General features: G+C 41.4%; 2 protein-coding genes across 4 annotated transcripts; one reads left to right on the forward strand and one right to left on the reverse strand.

Annotated features, from left to right (window-relative positions):
• Nucleotides 1–2,343: 2,343 nt before the first annotated feature.
• On the reverse strand, nucleotides 2,344–3,909 carry LOC119131296 (N-acetyllactosaminide beta-1,3-N-acetylglucosaminyltransferase 2). Its single transcript, XM_037265611.1, has one exon. The coding sequence runs from the start codon at nucleotides 3,887–3,889 to the stop codon at nucleotides 2,558–2,560; it is 1,332 nt and encodes a 443-aa protein (XP_037121506.1). The 5' UTR covers nucleotides 3,890–3,909; the 3' UTR covers nucleotides 2,344–2,557.
• Nucleotides 3,910–5,046: 1,137 nt separating this feature from the next.
• smad2 (SMAD family member 2) lies at nucleotides 5,047–13,545 on the forward strand. Of its 3 annotated transcripts, none has more exons than XM_037265608.1 (11): nucleotides 5,048–5,207; nucleotides 6,604–7,139; nucleotides 8,399–8,488; nucleotides 8,635–8,828; nucleotides 8,951–9,085; nucleotides 9,201–9,275; nucleotides 9,359–9,412; nucleotides 9,520–9,732; nucleotides 9,810–9,947; nucleotides 10,375–10,519; nucleotides 10,592–13,545. In XM_037265608.1, exons 2-11 carry the CDS (start codon nucleotides 6,883–6,885, stop codon nucleotides 10,713–10,715), a joined length of 1,425 nt encoding a protein of 474 aa, XP_037121503.1. In that variant the 5' UTR covers nucleotides 5,048–5,207; nucleotides 6,604–6,882; the 3' UTR covers nucleotides 10,716–13,545. The 3 variants fall into 3 exon arrangements, with proteins under 3 accessions (XP_037121505.1, XP_037121503.1, XP_037121504.1); XM_037265609.1 differs by having other exon boundaries at nucleotides 6,769–7,139; XM_037265610.1 differs by lacking the exon at nucleotides 8,399–8,488 and having other exon boundaries at nucleotides 5,047–5,207.
• The last annotated feature ends 5,980 nt before the right edge of the window (nucleotides 13,546–19,525 follow it).

The raw sequence follows: 19,525 nt of genomic DNA on the forward strand, positions 1-19,525 counted from the left end.
ATGCATGGTGGAGATAATATCAGCGTGCTTGTTAGAATATGCAACTTAAGGGGACGGGAAATTAAGATGTTCTGGAGACTTGACAGGACTGAAATGACGACTGTTAATTCATTTTTACATTTAAAAAAAAAAAAATGCTCATCAAGTTTCCAATCAAAAAGTGGAATTTTTTTCCGTCCACATGCGGAAAAAATATTTCCTTCAGAACTGCAGATAAGGATGGCACGACTGGAGAATTATCACTTCCTCCACAACAGAACCACTGCAGCATTTCGCTAGCTCCTTCACTCTTCACTTTTTTCCCGCCTCATCACCTCTCATTCTCTCCCCACCTCCTCTAGCGTTCTCTCATCTTCCCCCCTTCTGCACTCCCCCCCCACCTCACTTCACCTCCTCCCCACATGTCTGTCTGTTGGAAACTGGAGCAACATCTTAATCGAGGCTCACAGACGTGACGGGAATTTCTTAGCAACCTCGGCTCTGCAGCAGAGGAACACACGTTTGTGCATACACACGTACACACATTCCTTGGCAGCCAATTAGCAGCCTGCGATCCGATGCCAACCCAATGACTGCATGTTGATGTGCTGGCGGCAGTGTGTGTGTGTGATGATGCCCATCACAAGCACAAAGCTAGATAGGAGGCTATCTCTTTAATTTTGGGGTAAAGATTGTGATTCATTTTAAAAAAAAAAACAGCTCCATTAGGGACAGATTGAGACAAGAAGAAGGAAGTGGGAGTTTGCATCCTGAGATTCTCGTCGTCCTGGTTCCTTCAGTGCATCCGCATGTTTTTGCCCACAAGCAGCATTAGGAGAACAATGAAGATGATTTACATGGAGCAGATCCTTGCTTTCTCCTCCTCTTCCCCCCCCTCATCCGTCCTCTATTTTTGCTACCTATCATTCTACCCCTGCTACTTTTCTATTCTGCCTCCACTTTGGGGAGTTCATCCAAAGGTGAAAGCAACTAAAAGAAAAAAAAATCACATATTCTCTTTGTATGTCAAAAATATTGACACCGGCCTCGGCACAGTATCAACAGTGATGTGATGTTTCATCATCTTTTTTTCTTTTTTGAGGCGGAATATGTTGAAATCTGCCTTCTCGGTTGTTTTTGCCCTACTTGGTCCTTCATACTGACGCACTGGCAGATGAGAGGTTTAAAAAGTGAATTAAAGTGCAAATATTACCACGAAGATGTCACTGGAATGATTCTGGAAACAATTTGTATTTATAAAAAATACATGCATAACGAAATAAGCCAATAAGACAATTCTCATTGTTGATTTGTAGCATCGTCAGTCCATAATGAAAAAAATATATATATTCTCAATGACTACTCTAAATTGAAGTTACCAGGTCATTCTCTCTCTTTTAATCTTGATTCTTAAATTAACTTGACCTCTAGCAGAGTAGTGTCGCCCTATCATGATTATAATCATTGTGCGAGACCGCCACCTTGTGGGAGCACATGGATATGACAGGCTTTAAAAACCACCATGGAGTTTGTCTGGGAGTGAGGCTGAATTAGCTAGAGTTAGTTTTTGGATGCTCAACATTCAATAAGGATGATCTTCATAAATTTGTAACTGCAAATAGAAATGCAAAAAAAAAAACAGCAGGATTTTTTTTCATGCATGCTTAGTGAGTTCCTCAACACATACTTGCAAATAACTGTTTTTATTTATTTTGATAAGCACCCTTCAGGTGGCTCAAATGTCTTCCAGGACATCTTCTTCCATTGCTGATTTGCTGGCAGGCAGCTCCTCTAGGGACATGCCAGTTTCCAAATAATGAGTCTGGTCACATGACCGCACTCAGGCTCTTCCGGGATCTTGTGTGGAAGTGTTCTTATCACTACTCCAAGTAGACTCCTGGTAAACCCCTCATAGATAATTCCAGGAGAGCCGCAGGCTTAACCTTTGAAGTCACTGGACTAAAAACAGACTGAAATTCATCGGTCTGCACATTTTCCCGACCACTTAGCTTGTTAAAGTGTCACAGTGAAGCTGGGGTCTAGCCCATCTGATTAAGGGTGACACCCTGGACTGATTACCTGTCAGTCACAGGGTCGACACATAGAGACAGTCAGCCATTCACACCTGTGTTCAAAAATTTGAGACTGAAACCTGAAATGAAGCTTCAAATGTGCTTCATGAACCAGTTGTATATTTTTTTTGGGGGGGTGGATGGCACTGTTTTAAATGAAGAAGCTAAGTATAGGTCAAGTCAGTAATGTTGAACAGACAGTGCCATCTAGAGGAGTCAAATAAACACAACTGGTTCATGAAGCACATTTGAAGCTTCGTTTTCCCCATCATTAGCAGATAAGCATAAGAAATATCATTCAGATCAATTTATTTTCATGGAGTCATTAACACAGGTGAAGCTAAGTAAATTAAACCACACAATATAGCACAAAGATATGAAATTTCTCAGGACATTGTGAAATGATCATTAGTGTCACATTTTTTGCTTCCATTGATGTGAAAGCTGATCATGTAATATTTCACTACAAGTACCAAAAGTCAGTCAGTTTAAGACGGAATGAAACGTCAACATCGACTCTTCAGATTCTGCAACTTGTGCCATAATGTCAACATCTCCTTCGGATTCCGCCTGTGAACAAGCAGCACAGATTTATACGCGCAGGGATTCTCCCTGTCTGTCTCCGGGAGGTCAAATGTTAAAAAACCCGGGTGATGACTTGGAGACAGCCCGAGTTTTTCCATGCACATCCCCAGGTAGACATCATCGATTGGGAAAAGGCAAACCCTGCGGGACACCGCTTTTAATCGTAACGCAAGTGAGCGAGAGTACACCACCCCGCCTCCTCCGGCATACGTCGGGTAGGCTCCTTTGTAGAAACTTTCCGGGATGTAGTATTTCGTCGATGGATCCCGGTTTGGCGCTGCGTTATGAATGACATCCCCCACAAACAAATCCATGCGTGTTTCATTTGCGAGACGCCGTTTGTGATCCTCCCACTGCTGATTTAAGTAATCGAGAAGGGCACCGGTTCGGACAAAGACGTCATCGTCCCCCTTGAAGATGAACACAGCGGTGGGGCAGTATTTCTGGAGCCACTTCCAAAACAGCAAGTCCTTCAGGGTCAGGTTGAAGAAAGAATCCCGAAAATCCCATTGGAGGATGTCAGCGTATTTTCGATTCTCTAGGTCCAGGAAGTTTTTCAAATCCGGGTGAGGTCCTGTACTGGAGTCCTGCCTGCCGAGCAGAAACACAGTCTGCACAAATCCACCTTTCTTCTTGAACTCCCCCGTCACAAAACCACTGCGCCCCCAGGTTTCACGGATGGCTTGCCTGTTTTCAAAGTTCCCCACTTGAGATTTGATTGCTATGAGAAGCATTGGATAACGAAGAGCTGATTTGGTCCTGTTCCTTTTGCACATGGTGGGTTGATTGATGAGGATCGGGTAACTCCTGCAATGCATCGACTTGACAAACGTTCTCAATTGTGCCGGTATTTTGTCGACATCATACAGATGTGAGTCTGAACACTTGCGTGACGCACAAGCAGAAAAGCATTCATCCTGAGATGAATCTTTTGCTCTGGACTCCTTCGATGTACGAGTCGCATTTCCTCGAAGTATCGGATTGTAGTGACGATCCAAGGAGTGCTGCAACCGATTCCATAGTGCGCTGTGCTCAAGATGAAGCTTCCAGAAGGGGCTGAGTGGATAAGAGGCCAAGGCCCCGGAATTTGCAGAAATCCCCGGAGCGATGTAGTGGACGGTTATTTTCGGGGGAGTGTAGGAGATGGTGACGAAAATGGTCACCAGGATGTAAATCAAAAGGTGGCCGGTCATCATGCAAGGCAGCAGGCACATGCAAAGCAGCCTCCCGTTGCACTTGCAGCATTTGCCCATTGCATGTGGTGGAATTAGACACACGCCTGTACACAAAGCAAATAGAAATCTTTATATAGTTTGTGGAAAAATGAACAAGCCTCAAATAACTGAATGAATTTCTATCCCATACTGTGTGTTTATATCTTGCACTGCAGTCAACCCTCTTGAGTTTTTGTTACCGTGGTGATGGCCCAGCGAGATTTATTAACTCAGAGCATCATTCTTTACCTATCTAGAGGACATGCAATATATATTTGACAATTTAAAAAAATATTTTGTCTTTGTACCAATGTTAGTAAAGATAAGTGTGACCTCAGTTTGCATTCAGTAAAATATCTTTTCCTTTTTTGTCAACTGCATTAATGATCTGGTGTAACAATGAGAAATTACAGCATTTAATCTAAAAGACAAAATATATTTAATTTCTCATATACATATAGAAATTCCATGAAAATTATCAGAGGAAGGAGGGAAGGCAATACTTACAAAACAACAAAATTCTAAAACAGGTCCAATTGACTGAGGCTCAGTGAGGTAAAGAGTCCATCTTGATAGTTGTTATTATTCCCGTCTGGTTAAGCATCACTGATGTCGATGACGATGTAAAACTATGAAAGAAAGAAACCCTGCTTGGCATCTTCCGCTTCTGAGCAACAAGTCTCAGGTGAGATGGAAAAAGCACTGAGCATGCGCATTTTGTGGCCCAACACATAACATCTATATTAAGATTAAATTATAATTAAGTAATTTAAACCCAGGAAGCTGCTCACACAACCTGTTTTTTTCTTTGAACAATGGATTTGCATGCAGGATCTGCCAGTGTAAGAATGTATTTGCATAATGCCACCAAACTACCTATGAAAAGCCTCACACTGACATGATCCTTCTGTTTTAATGTCAACATAATAATAATACTAATAATAATACTACTACTACTACTACTACTACTAATAATAATAATAATAATAATTAATAATAATAATTAATAATATGGCAATTAAAGTAAACTGTAAACATCACCGATCAACGCATACGTCACAATAGTACAGAACTGACATTGACACCAACCAATAGAAAACGTATCTGGCATCGGGGCCCGTGCTTGAACCAATGAATTCAGCCAATGAAAAGAGAGCAAAGGCGGGGCTACATCGTTGGGTTAGTGTGGATACAAACAATACAGTTTGGTTGAGCTTTGAATGAGGGGCCATCATTCCGGTGGCTCGGCGATTGTATTTCCACTTTAAGGACTCGCTGGACCGATTTAAAATGAAAAAGCTGGATATATTGACAGGTACCTAAGTGACCTCCGGACTATCTTCCACTTACATAGTCGGTAAGTATGTTCTAAAACAGTTAATAATATTAAATTTGCAAGGGACAAAAAAACATGCAGCAGACCTGATTATTTGTCTGTCGGACAAAGTAGCAAGCTTGCTAGCGATTTTTTTTTCTCGCACTCGCTTTTGAAGCCGAAGGGAGGAGGAGAAGGAGTAACAGTAATTACAAGCGAGACAAAGAAACTTCAATGCATTTCACACTTGGCAATAATATCAAAATATGCTATGATTTTTTTGCTGTTTCTCAAAGTCTAGACTGACTCGATTGCAGCGAAGCTTATTAGCTTATTCTTCGAACCGTGTGAGGAGTGCATGTGTGTTTTTGTGCATGTGTGTTTATATTGTGGGTGGTTACAAAGAGTGAGATTTGATGTTACAGACAAAATACGGCCGCTTATCTTGTCCACAAGGCCCTGCTAGTCGCGATTAGCATTTCATTCTGACGTTCGAACCAGCCGTATCAACACGGTTCGAGGTTTTTGTTGTGCCTTGCAAACATACTCCAATATGTTCATTCTGCAACTGATTGGCGTTTTTTGTTTTTCCTTTTGTCTCTTTGTTTTGGCGTGCAATGAGCTCCCAATGAGTAATTATTTTTCAGAATCATAAGACTTCGATATTAATGCAAATAAAGTGTTGAATTGATCTGTCGTACTTATGAGCACTTCAAGGTTTAAACAATTCAAGCAAAATCTCAGAAGGAGATTCTTCTCAGTTTTTCTTTGAATTTGAAGCCTCGATGATCCAGTATGGTTTTTTTTTTTCCTGTAAAATAAACATTGATCTCATTTATTTCGTTGGTCAGCTTACTCTCACTGCCTTGCAGGGAAATTGATCAGATGAGGTTACACGTGAAGGTCGTAGAGCACGTCAATACTTTGAAAAACAAAACAAAAATATATTCCTGTTTCTTTTCAGCAGTGTCTCTCTGAATGGATTTCTGAAGTAAACATGCAAGTATTGCTGACAGAGATTTGAGAAGAAACCCTTTGGAGTTTGCACATCAAATTGTCGCTACCTTGTCCTCATAGTACGTCGAAAAAATCTGTACACGTTTTCTCTAAATCCAAGCGAGGCACCATGTTTGACCCTCCAGGTTTTAATGCGGTTTGACACAGCTCAGCGAGAGAAGGTTAACTCTGGTTTTGATAATGGGATCGGTACTTTTGGATGGGATTAGCGTTCGATTAGTATCAGCATCAACGTAGAAGATTTGTCACCTCTGTTAAGATGGCTTAGGTTTTAAGGCTGACCTAGTAACCGAAAGCTACCCTATGTTGACATAATTATTTCAACAAAGCAACTGGCCTGCACACAAATTGTGACAACAGCCTTCATGAGTTTTCTCATCACTGTAACATTTGCACATCTTTGTCCCCTTGTGTATTTTAGGATTAATGGATACTCCGCTTTCTGCTCCCACCAGCATTTGCACATTCCATCTAAAACTTTCCAATTGAAATATTGTCCAGGTTTTTTTTTTTTCCTCAAAACGAATGACTTAAAATTGGATGAGACAAAATCCACATGCATTTTTGTCCTTTTTATTTCCTGAAGGATTTTAGCAATACAGCCTAACAGCTTTACATCCCTCCCCCCCCCTCCCTGGATCCCTTGACATCAGATTAAGAGGTTAACTCAAAACATTGACGTACACAACGTACACACAACATGTCCTCCATACTACCCTTCACTCCCCCGGTGGTGAAGCGGCTTCTGGGTTGGAAGAAGACTCCGGCGGGAGGCGGAGGAGCGGGAGGCGGCATCGGGGGAGTTGGGGAGCAGAACGGAGGCGGGCAGGAGGAGAAATGGTGCGAAAAAGCCGTCAAGAGCCTGGTGAAGAAGCTGAAGAAGACGGGGCAGCTAGATGAGCTGGAAAAAGCCATCAGCACGCAGAACATCAACACAAAGTGTGTCACCATACCCAGGTGAGATGGCGCACACATGCAAACTTTGTCATATTTGTTTTCTCGACTTTTTCCACTTTGTGGGTTCCAATCTCGCTCGAAGGAACTAATAAAAAAAAAAAGCTGACCGACCGCACAGCGCACGTAACGTGGAGTTAAAAACATGTCCCAATATCACAGACATGCAGGACAAAAAAGTTGCGCAACGGAAAGCCCGCTTCTTCATTTGGGTCGCGCAGGTTAACCTTGTAGCAGAAGTGAAACCGGGGGTGAAGGAAACCAAAACCTCGCACGTGAAACCGAGCTTCTATTGTTGACGTTGTTCGTTTTCTAATGTCTGGAGGAAAAGTATTGGAATGGGCATTATGAAAAACGACCACAAGAGGGCGCTTTGGTATTTTCAGATTCCTATTCTGTGTACTTCTGCTACGTATTGTTTTTGAAATTTTGCGATTCATATCACCACAGACAACTTTCAGATGGGGGGGGGGGTGTTGCCAGGAGGAAATAGGTGTTAGAACGCCAACATGTAATGGAGGAAGCGTGTTAAAGATCACACGCATGGGATCATTACGATTGGTCGTACAGTACATGTTTCATTGCTTTGCATGTAAAAACAAAAAAGGATGGTGGGAAGGAGTGTCTGTGTGCATGCGTTGCGTCAATCATAAGCCATATTCAGCATCTTTACACTAATTGTCTTATGTTGTTTCAAGTGTTCAATGTGGTCTTACTCTTGACATTTTGAACATTGCATTTTTTCTTTATTTTCTCCCCATGTCATTAATTGGTAATCTTATAGCAGCGATGGGGAAACTAAGCTTCAAATAAAGCAGACTAATCTAGACTTGCCTCTTTATTTCAACCTTCAGTGCCTTCGAGAGGAGACACAATACAACTGGTTCATGAAGCACATTTGAAGCTTCATTATCCCATCACTATCTTGTGTAGTTTTGTGTACAAAAAAAAAGCTAAGGTGGTTTATAGACTGTCATGTTTGCTTTGGAGGGATGACATTTGACTTTTGTCTAAAACAGTTTGCGCGTTAGACTTACTGTTTCTGAAATGAAAAAAAAAAAAACAATGCGTGAAGCAGACAACGATAAGAGACCAATTGTTGATGTATCTGTTTGTAAAATCATCTTATTTGGAATGTGACATCACACATTTACTGTCTGTTTACTTTTATTTTTGTCATTGTTTTTGCTCATGTCTTGTATGTGTGTGTGTGTGTGTGTGCGCGTGTGTGTCTGTGTGCGCATGCATGTGTGTGTTTATAGCAATTGCTCAGATCTATGGGGTCTAGGGTCAGGCCACATGATAGAGCAGTGGGACTCTTCAGGCATGTACGGATACCCTGACCACAACAGGTGACCACACTCGCATGTCTACAAATTGTGCATCATTGGCGGGCGGGGAAAGTCCTTCAAGGCCAACCAACTTTCAGTTCAAATAGCTGAATCCTAAAAATAGCATAAAAACAGTTTTCCATTCAAGGCTCCGTCTCTGCTTTCAGATCGCTGGATGGACGTCTTCAAGTGTCTCATCGCAAGGGCCTGCCGCACGTCATCTATTGTCGCCTGTGGAGGTGGCCCGACCTTCACAGCCACCATGAGCTTCGGGCCGTCGACAACTGCCAGTACGCTTTCAACCTCAAGAAGGACGAAGTGTGCGTCAACCCTTATCATTACCAGAGGGTGGAGACGCCGGGTAATGATCTCTTTGGTGTCGACTTTGAATCGCGCCCGTCGTCAGGCTGCCATCGAAAATGATCTACATTTGCATGGGGAGAAAAAAAAAAATGCTGCCATTTGTGTGTCTTATTTCCACAGTGCTACCCCCAGTTTTGGTGCCCCGCCATACAGAGATCCTGACGGAGCTTCCGCCTCTTGATGACTTTACAAACTCCATCCCTGAAAACACCAATTTCCCAGCCGGCATAGATCCACCTAATAATTACATACCAGGTCCGTAAGCATCGCAAGCCTCGCTCTATCCAATATGGCGCACCGGCAAGTCAGTGATGTGGATCAAAATCAGAACATTAACGGCTTGATAAAAAAAAAAATTGCGCTTTTACAGAGACTCCCCCGCCCGGCTACATTAGTGAAGATGGCGAGGCGAGTGACCAGCAGATGAATCAAAGTATGGAATCGGGTAAGTTAGTCTGGTATTTAAAAAAAGAAAAAAAAAAGTGTTTGTTTTGAAAATTGAAATTTGTGGCTCTGTTTTTTTGCTAGGCTCACCAGCAGAACTTTCACCCAACACTTTGTCACCTGTCAGCCACAGCCTGGGTAAATCCGCCCTAGCTGTCCTTTTTGAAAATGTTTCCTCTCTGGGCATCATTAAAGAATGACCTGCTGCAATGATTGCGTAATAGCGGCCAAATGTTTCCCAACAGACCTTCAGCCGGTCACCTACAGCGAACCGGCTTTCTGGTGCTCCATCGCTTACTATGAGCTCAACCAGCGCGTCGGAGAAACATTCCACGCTTCGCAGCCTTCCCTCACCGTGGACGGCTTCACCGACCCCTCCAACTCGGAACGCTTTTGCCTTGGACTGCTCAGCAACGTCAACAGGAATGCAACTGTTGAAATGACAAGGAGGCATATAGGTATCTATTTTTAGCGTTCGTACCAGTACAACTTTTTCTAGTGTGTGTTTATCATAATAAATCCATTTATTTCGCAGGTCGCGGCGTGAGGTTGTATTATATCGGAGGAGAGGTGTTTGCTGAGTGCCTCAGCGACAGTGCCATTTTTGTCCAGAGTCCCAACTGCAACCAGCGATACGGGTGGCACCCCGCCACAGTCTGCAAGATACCGCCAGGTGTTTCTCTTTCGCTATACTGATGCTTCGAAAAGTTTTTACACATCAATTACAAAAGCAAAAAGACGGGCTAAGTAAGCATGCTGCAGCCGAATTTAAGAAGAAGAAAAAAAACATTGCGGTATTGTAATTACATTCTGATCTCCCTTTGAATACTTGTTGGAAAAATAAAGCCTTCAAGGAAGAGCAACGTGACTTGTTTTTCCCTCAGACTCTCACCCACACGCGCTGACTAATATGTATCCGTGCAATTTAGAACATTTCATTCTTGGCGAAAGCAGCAGCAGCGTGAATGCTGTTATCCGGCGCCGCACGTTTGGGTGGAAGGCAAACAAACGCAAGCGTCACAATATTTTTATCAGAGGAAAAAACTTTTCAATAAATGCAAATCAGATCAAATCTAATCCCAAAAATCTTTCACTTCCAGGCTGTAATCTGAAGATTTTTAACAACCAGGAGTTTGCCGCTCTGCTGGCACAGTCCGTCAATCAGGGCTTCGAGGCCGTCTACCAGCTGACCAGGATGTGCACCATCAGGATGAGCTTCGTCAAAGGATGGGGCGCCGAGTACAGGTGTGTGCTTCGCTTTGGCCATTGTGCACAAAATAAATCTTCAAAATCTTCTCTTTTTTTCCCCCCCTTCAGACGTCAGACAGTCACCAGCACTCCCTGTTGGATCGAATTGCATCTCAATGGCCCCCTCCAGTGGTTGGACAAGGTGTTGACCCAGATGGGTTCCCCCTCTGTGCGATGCTCCAGTATGTCCTAAACGACGTCTTGACCGCTGCTGAAGAAACTTGACATTACACAACATTCGACCAGCATCTTAGAGACGGAAATGCATCGAAAAGGACCTCGAGAACAGGAGCGGAATGTAAACATCACATCAAGCCTGACAATGACCTTTGACCGATCAACCTCAGGCTGACATTCCTATCACCATGGACCTAAAAACTCAAGTCACTCTGCATATCCCAAACGACAAGAGTGGCATCCATCCACCTTTCAGGTATTTGACTGAGGTGCTGAACTGAACCGGACTCCAACTCAAGACAACAAACGAGCCGGCCGGCGGGGAATTGGAGTCTGCGGCGCTCGCCCGCTCGCTCGCTCCTTCGTCAGGTCACCTTTGCCTCTTCACTGCCTCGCTGCCACGCCACAAGCTGGATTCGGTGTCAAGAGTTTTCGTTTACACACAGTTGACTTGCAGTCCTACTGCCACTCTCTGGAATTCATGTTCAAATATCTTGGTTTCAGTGACCAAAGTCGGGTTCTGTTTCTTGGTCAGGACCCCCCCCCCCCCCCCCCCCCCCCACTCACACACACAGATTGCGTGATTGCAAAGGTTAACCTTCTCATTAATAACGCTTGCCGTGCCCAACCCTGACACACACTCTAGCTGTCACTCAACTACACACGAGTGCTCAATCTCAGTGGGTTTCTCGAATAATTTAAAAGCGGGTGTTCCCTCCAGCGTGGATAACGGCACGCACGAGCACAAGTCGCCATTCCATTATCTTCTTTTATACATTACAAAAGGAGTTGCGCTGGAATGTAGCGTAAATTCATGTGCAGGAAGAGAGTCTGGCGCCCCCTTGTGTTAAACAGTCACAAATACTTGTATGCGTTATGCTAATCTCTCGATTGTTATGCTTGAACTGATGCATGGTTTGCCCCCCCCGCCGCGCCTCCATTTGTCAACAATGCTTTGATAAGAAGAATCCTACAATGTGGGATTTTTGGAAAAATGGCCTCGACATCAAAAAAATTGCACTGCCCCAAATTATGCACCCCCTTATTCTTACTACAAAAAAAAGTTGCCTTTCATGTAAAATAGAACGAGAAATGCTTTTAAATTGTACAGATAGGAATGTTGAAAACCCCCCAATTGAATATTTTTGGAATGGTCACTATAAAAAAAAAAAAGTCATTTATTATGTCTGAATTGGCTTATTATGGAGTAAGCGCTCATTCTCGTCCTCACCTACAAGCTCGGAGAACAATTTAGAATCAAACGTTTTCCAACTAAACTTTATTTAAGCTTTAAGTATTAAACCAAGCAATTATGCTGCACAGTTATTTGTGGTTTATTTCTTTATTTTGTGTATTGGTGATTCAAAAAAATATATATATATAAATTTATATCTATACAAATGAATATGTTGACATTTTTTGCCCATCGGAAACTAGCTAACATGATCATTGTCCCGAATATCAACTTTGTATTTTTCTCTACTTTTCATGAAAATGCGATTAAATTGAAATTACTTTTCTACATAAATTTACAATCTATAAATTATAACCAAATTATTACCACTCGGACCATTACGGCAAATTCCCTATGCTGTCCCAAAGACTAAATGCAAGTTTGTACAAGTTGCTTGATTCTGAAATCCTAAAATCAATCATTCCCAAAAATTGAAACCCCTTTAAAAAATAAGATATGACCTTATTTTTATTTGTTGTTTTCATCCTGAGTTTTCATGGGTGTGAACCAGCAGTTGCGCAATACAGAATTCCAGTCGTGTCTTTTCCATCGAAAATATATTAGCAACATTCCGGTTGTTGTTTTTTTTTTCTTGATGTGTTGCTCGCGTGTGGCCCAACATAGAGCACAAAAGCACAACATGACCGGCGGGACATGTAAATATTTGTGTTTGTCTCGCTCCATCCCGGGGTCACATTCATTGTTTACTTCCGACGACGGACCGACGCATTTCCTAAATTCTGCGTGTGAACGCAAACGGCGATGTACACGCGGTCCGAGTTGAGTGAATGAATTTCACTTAGGGCGGCCTTTTTTTTTTTTTTTTTTTCTTGATTAATTTCCCCTTTGTATGGATCCATTGAAATCACTTGTACATAAACCAGCCCGCGGCATTTATGTTTATCGCTCTATATCTATGTTCCATGTCTTTTTATTTTTTTAGAGAATACTTTACTGGACTTCTCAATGCCAAGGTCAGTACAGGATAGAAAGAATTTTTTTTTTCCTTAAGGTTGTTGTATCGGTGACACATGCAGTGTTTTGTTTCTATGCATTGACATCAGATTGTTCAGATGGTATTCTCAGAAGTATTTTCAAAATAGTAGTTGTTTCCCCTTCGATTCTTACCATTGTGTGCATACTGCCAGGTTCCAGCAAGCCTTTGTGTTGTTGTTTTTTTCTTCTTTCAAATGAGTGCCACCTTATTCTGCAGTTGGCTTTTTCGCTTCCCGAAAAGAAAAAATGTTTTGCAAACGGAGCATGAGCTGAGGCTAAGCAATCACAATGTTTTCTTTCTTCTGTGAAGGACAAATGTGGATTTCCAAACGAGCCTCTCTTTTTCTTGACAAAACTACTCTGCAGGGGAAAGTTGCTTCATGGCACTAGTGGTGTTATTGTGTAGTTACTTTGTTTTTCTTTATATGCTATTTCTTTTATTCACCCCCCCCCCCCTCCCCTCCCCATCCACCCTTCTCTGCTTTCCAAACAGTATTTCCTGTTCAGCAAATAAGCTGCAAGGATGTCTGTTCTTCTTCAAACACTGAACTTCATAAACGTTCCAATTATGAACGAGCAACTTCTGTGTACACTAATAAAACTGTAACAAATCAAAGTGTGTGTTGCGTGTGTCAAGTTAGTCATTGATTCAAATTGATCAGCCAATCATTCAGAGAAATTACAGCCATTTTAATATAAACTATAATTATGGTTTGCAAGTTTTACGAGCATGCTTTTATTTTGACATGCTGCTTTTTGTGAGTGGACAGGTGATAAGGAAAGGGCGTGGCCAAATCCTAAACCAGGTGAAGTTGGTGTGCTGCACGTTTAACATTTAAACTCCAAAGAAAATCAGACAAGATGACACTTAAGCATGTTTCTGAAGGACGATGATCATGCACAACCCAACATTTGTGATCTTTTCAAGTTCAAGGATGAGGTAAGACCACTGACGTTGCACCACCGATAGGTTTGACACGTTTGAAGTTTTAATTCAGCTAAGCACACCTAGTTTGAATGAATAAATTGTAATTGTCCACGTTGCTTTTCTTCCAATATCACTTAAAGGTTTACCGAGTTATATATATTTTTGAAAAGCAACACTTGTAATGCCTATTTGTTTAATTGCAAATCGGGAATTTAGCAGCTTTCTCTCGACAAAATGAAACCACGGGATTTTATTTAGACACATTTGTGGCATTTATTAGCCATTTTTATTTATGTATTTTTAAATGCACGAATGCTTTGTTTACTTTTGCAGTGCAATTAAGTGTGACAAAAAAAATATTGGAAAATTAAGGCTTTTTATGGTCTTGGTTGTATTGCGCATCAATCGCCGCAAGGGGGTGGTAAAAGTACACTAAAGAAACAGGCTGAACCCGAGGGAAGTAAATAAGTAGGCTACTGTCACTTGAATTAATATGGTTGAACTATTTTCTTTAAAAAGCATCACAGGATTTATGCACGATTACTGACTTTATGAGACTTTAAATAACATGAAAGAAAAGATTGTAGTAAGATGATTGAGGTTCGAGTTCCTTTTTTCAATATCTAACTTTTTTTTATATTTCACAATATTCCAATTAAAAAAAAATTGTTATCCCAATTTGCCACTATATATACTTCACTAGTAACTTATTGGTAATGGTGATGTCAGAGAGATTAATTGTGACAGCATGTCTTCCTCAGTTTTCACGTTTGGGGTTAGCTCACTGGTCATTTGACATTGTAATTTCCTAGGAACGACCATTAGCACGGAATTATGAAGCTTGCTTTGTTGCTGCTCAATCTCTTTGCCCATCATCAGCTCCCAAGTGTCCTCTTCCAGGACAATACATTACAGTGCGGTAAACATTTCCCAAACAAATAAATACAATATCCTGAATGTGGAGGAACTTTCTGGAATCATAATATGGATCGCTAATACCATTGTGGTAATCAGGTCTCTCTCTTGTAGTTGCATTTTGGTTAATGTAGACGTTGCGACTGTGGCGTCAGGATATTGATCGGATCTGTTGTAACCGTATCGTCTGATCTTGTGCAAATGTAAAATGCTTTCCAATAATTACGGGGAAGTTCGGGTTGGTAAATTACAGTCAGGCATATTCGACTGATGATTAAATATTCATAATCAATTGGAAATATGTAAGCGTTTAGATTTGGGTTGGAAATATGACTAAAGCAATAAAAAATTCAATTGATACTAATTAATTATCCTTGACAAGGAGCAATGTATGCATGTGTGGGCTCTTATTATTATTTTTTTTCCAAAGAGACATTGGATATGCTCATGGAGAAACCCTGCTCTTGGTTTTAATTCTCAAGCAGACACTGTGTGTGTGTGTTTTTTTGAGAGGCCGTATGACCCGAGGAGAGGTAATCATGTATAAGTTATGACAGCTAATTAAGACTGGCTTCTAACCTATGTCCGACCCCAAACGAATAACAATGCGCCTTCTAAACGCTGTTGTTGTGTGTTATGGCTGGCCGCTGGTGCAAGACTACCACGATCTGGTAACAGGAGCGTTATGAGAGAACAAGTGAGAACGCAAAGAGAAAAGGAAGGATGGAGAAGAGAGATGGAGGAGTCTGAACCATGTAATTAGTCCGGAATGATTTTTCCATTGAGTCAGTGCGTGGCTGTGATGCAGCGCTGGGACAAAGACGAGACAGCGAGCTTGGCAAGTGATGCAACAGGGTGCACTTGGGGGGGGGGCCTCTCTGAAACTCTGAGACCTCTGTGGTGTCTTGATGACATCACTTGAGCTACCAAATGGACAGGGTGGACAAGGGGGACATTTTTGGTGAACATTTTATGAGCAGGGTGTGGGCGTCCGGTTAGCAACATGAGTCATTTATTGGAAAAGTAAAAAACAAATACACACTTGACTAATCGGCTTCTGTCAAATGTGAGGCAACACAATAGGAGCATCTTAATGGTCACTAATCAATTCACGCCACAAAGTTGTGTGAACGGGTTCAAAGTCATTTTTAATTCACCTGCGAGTGTGACGTTAGACTAACAACACGCCGTTAAGCGCAAAGCAGCAGCAGGATGTGCGGTTGGGAGTGAATTGGGGTCAAAAGGTCACGACAGCAGTTGTCCATTGATATCATGATGGCTAAACGAATAGTAATATACGTAGATGTCAAAGCAAATTGTCTCTTTTTAATTTGGAAAATATTCACGAATAATGGAAAAAAACATCACGATAGAGTGCACTTCTGGACTGCCACCAGCAGAGGTGCTGTTGTCTCAATCTCATCTACTTAGCGTCAAAGAATCTTGTGACATTGCTTGAAATTCACACGGTTAATATTTTTTGTTGTCCCCCCCCCCTCCTCTACATTTGATACGAGGTAAGATGTGTGTAGGGTTATGAAAACAGTTAAACTTAATAATTGATGTTCTGCATTTCAATCAATTTCACCACAGTGTTAGGCTAATTAAGGTTAGCGCCATCCTCCCGGGGCGCCTCTGCCTCTGCGTGTGCGTATGAGTGTCGTGTGTGCGTGTGAGCGATGATATGTGTGCGCTTGCTCCATTTTATATCTAAGAATACATGGGAATTGTCTATTTTGGGAGCAAGAAATATAAGATCATCTCCAACCCCCCTCGTCCTCCTCTTTCTCCCTCTCTCCCCGGGCAGGATCCTAAATGCAATTAACACAGTCGCTTTACTGCCTGCTAATTATTAAAATACACATGCGTACACACGCACACACACAGAGTAGCAGCAGAATGATTATTTTATTCTTGTCTAATTTAAAGTTCATTGATAATTGTTTTAATTAATTAAATAAGGAAATATACACACTTAAGAAAAGCTGTCAGGTGGCCCGGCAAGAGCTAGAAGCACGGAAAGGTAATAATTATCGGGTATGTGTGTGTTTTTGTGTGTGACTGGCAGTATTTAAAGTGAAACGCATTTAGCAGTTTTTTTCTTAAATTCAAGATGATACCTACTAGGGCTGTGCAATAATAGAAATTCAATTACAATTATTAATACACTCCACAATTAAAATATTGGCATCAATATAAAGAAAAAAACCTGAATGCATTGTTTATATCTACAAGGAAACTTAAAAATTGTATATATTTTCTAAATATTTGCACCTTTTTTTTTTTTTTTTACATTTTAAAATAACAAATTTCATAAATTTTATTTGGACAAATAGGAACCTATACATAATTACAGTTTGTCTTAATATTTTTTTACATGTTTAAACATTTTAGGGTTTTTTTTCCCCCACCACCAAAATAATCGATTATTTGAATAATCGCGATAAAAAAAACAAAAAAAAAACATAATTGAGCAGCCCTAATATTTTATATTTATTTTATTTATTTTTTTTTCACTTATTTTCCATCATCTAGTCACTAAAGATGGGGGCAGGAGAATTGGGGAGCCCTGAAGTGGGGATTGCTATAGTGTAGTCTTCAGGCCCGAGGCCACACGGGCATATTGTGTGTGTGTGTGTGCATGCACACACACAAAACCAAACAGCTACGTGAATATGGGAGTGTCAGAATGAGGCGTAGTCGCACACATGCTCAGCCCATATGTGTGAATGAATGAACGTGTGCATGTGTGTGCGCCTGTGAGTATGTGTGTAAACAGAGGCCCCTGGCCAGGCCGCACGTTATTGATGCTCCCGCCTGGGGGTACGTCGGGGGGAAATGGATGCACGCGCACGCGTGTACACGAGGGTCACGTCGTGTCGTCAAACGGCGGCGGGTGAAAGATGGCCGGCGCCGATATGATCAGTCATCTGTTGATCAAGATGTACTGCCGCCGCCAAGTCGGACTTTCTCTCACAATTTCACTTGCTCTCTTTGTTCGTCTCCCGCCGGGTTGTTCATTTGCTTAGAACTTGAACTTATTTGCTTCTCTGTGAGGATTCGCCACTTTTCAGCCAGGAGATTTTTCCCCTACAATTTTAAACTGATGCATCAAACACAACAGATATTTGTTCAAGGTGTTTTGATGGGGTTTAGGTCGGGGTTCTTAAGCCCAAGTTCCGTCATTATTGATACTTTGATGCGACTTGTTGAAAATTCAATTCCGATCAACGGTGGAAGTTAATTATTCTACAATTCATTCCTTTTTTTTTTTCTCTACCCCCTTTACCCTTTGTCACCCTAAGTAACATCAGCTGAGATATTGTTTCCTCAAGTCTCTGATGTGACTTTAGTGGTTTACTGGTATTGATATCCCACCATGTCTTCATTTTCTTCACATTCATTTTTTTTTTTTTTTTACATGTGGCTCAATATTGTTCTCCCGTGTCATCTCTTTCTCTTCCACCTTAGCCCTTCCTGCTCCTTTCATTAAAGTGTCGCATTACATGTTTGCCTATGGAGACCTACAACATGCCAGCAGTAACACACACGCACACACAACACACACACACTGCGGTAAGTAGGTACGGTAATGCGTTTTAGAAACAGTGGTTAACAGTAAAACACCAGTCCAAAGTGCTCTGCTCTGCGGTGAATAGCTAATGGACTACAGAGACTTTGTTTCTTTAAACTTAAGGTGTTGTTATTTTCTGTGGTTAAAAGATAATGGAGGTTCACGATGTGGTTAAGTGCCATGTGGATGTCAGGGGAACGGGCGGTCAGAACATTCTGAAAGTTAGCCACTGCTTTAAATATAATGTTTAAAAAAAGAAAAATATCTTATATTTTTCTAAATCATTTTAAAAAATACATATATTTTTTAAAAACAAAATTTCATGTAATAGAGCAGCAGCCATTTTTGTAATTTTTTATTTTTTTTTATAGCTGCAACTCTGTGTGATGACCTTCAAGGCCAACTGGAACCGCTAACATTCTACAAACGGCAAATAAGATACAGCGGATCCATAATATAAGGTAAAATCACACTTTTGCTTCTTACTGAGAGTGAAAAGCCAGTCAATTTCTCAAACCACCCATTTTGCATAAATAACAATAGAGAGGCTAAAGCGACAATCTGTTTTGAATAAGCTACATCCTGATTTGTAAAAAATTATTCTAAATTGTAAAGTGGGGCAGAGCATGCAGTGTGCAAGCATTGCACAGTGGGCAACAGATACGTCTCATCTCGACAATGTGTGGTTAGAGTCAAGACCAACACAGGTCAGTGCGCCCTGACCCCAACTGATGCATAATGCAGCCGTTCTGACCACACTTAAGTTTATAGTGGACTTAAATGATCGGCGCTGAGAAGGAGAGGTCCAAGCACTAAGAGGTCTGAATGATGCTTTAATGAAGGTGTACAACTGTGATTGGTTATGAGGATGTTAGTGTGTCTGCACGCTGCACTTTACATGATGGCCATTTTGGAGTCTGACGCTTGTGGAGTAGACTATAGTAAAATAACTCGTATCATGTGACAGGTAATTTACACAGAATTATTTTGTCACATTATTTGGAGCTTAGCCTTTCAGGTTGCTAGCTTAATGCAAACTCTAATTAGCATCTATGCTGCAGTGATTTAACCCTTAAATCAACCCGACTGAATATAAATAGTCAAGCAACACAGTCATATATTCTTCATCCTCTGCTTTGCTTCGAACGACTGATATTAGTGCCGTACTGATGAGCTTAG

Source organism: Syngnathus acus, chromosome 12, assembly GCF_901709675.1.
Source record: "Syngnathus acus chromosome 12, fSynAcu1.2, whole genome shotgun sequence".
NCBI lineage: Eukaryota > Metazoa > Chordata > Actinopteri > Syngnathiformes > Syngnathidae > Syngnathus > Syngnathus acus.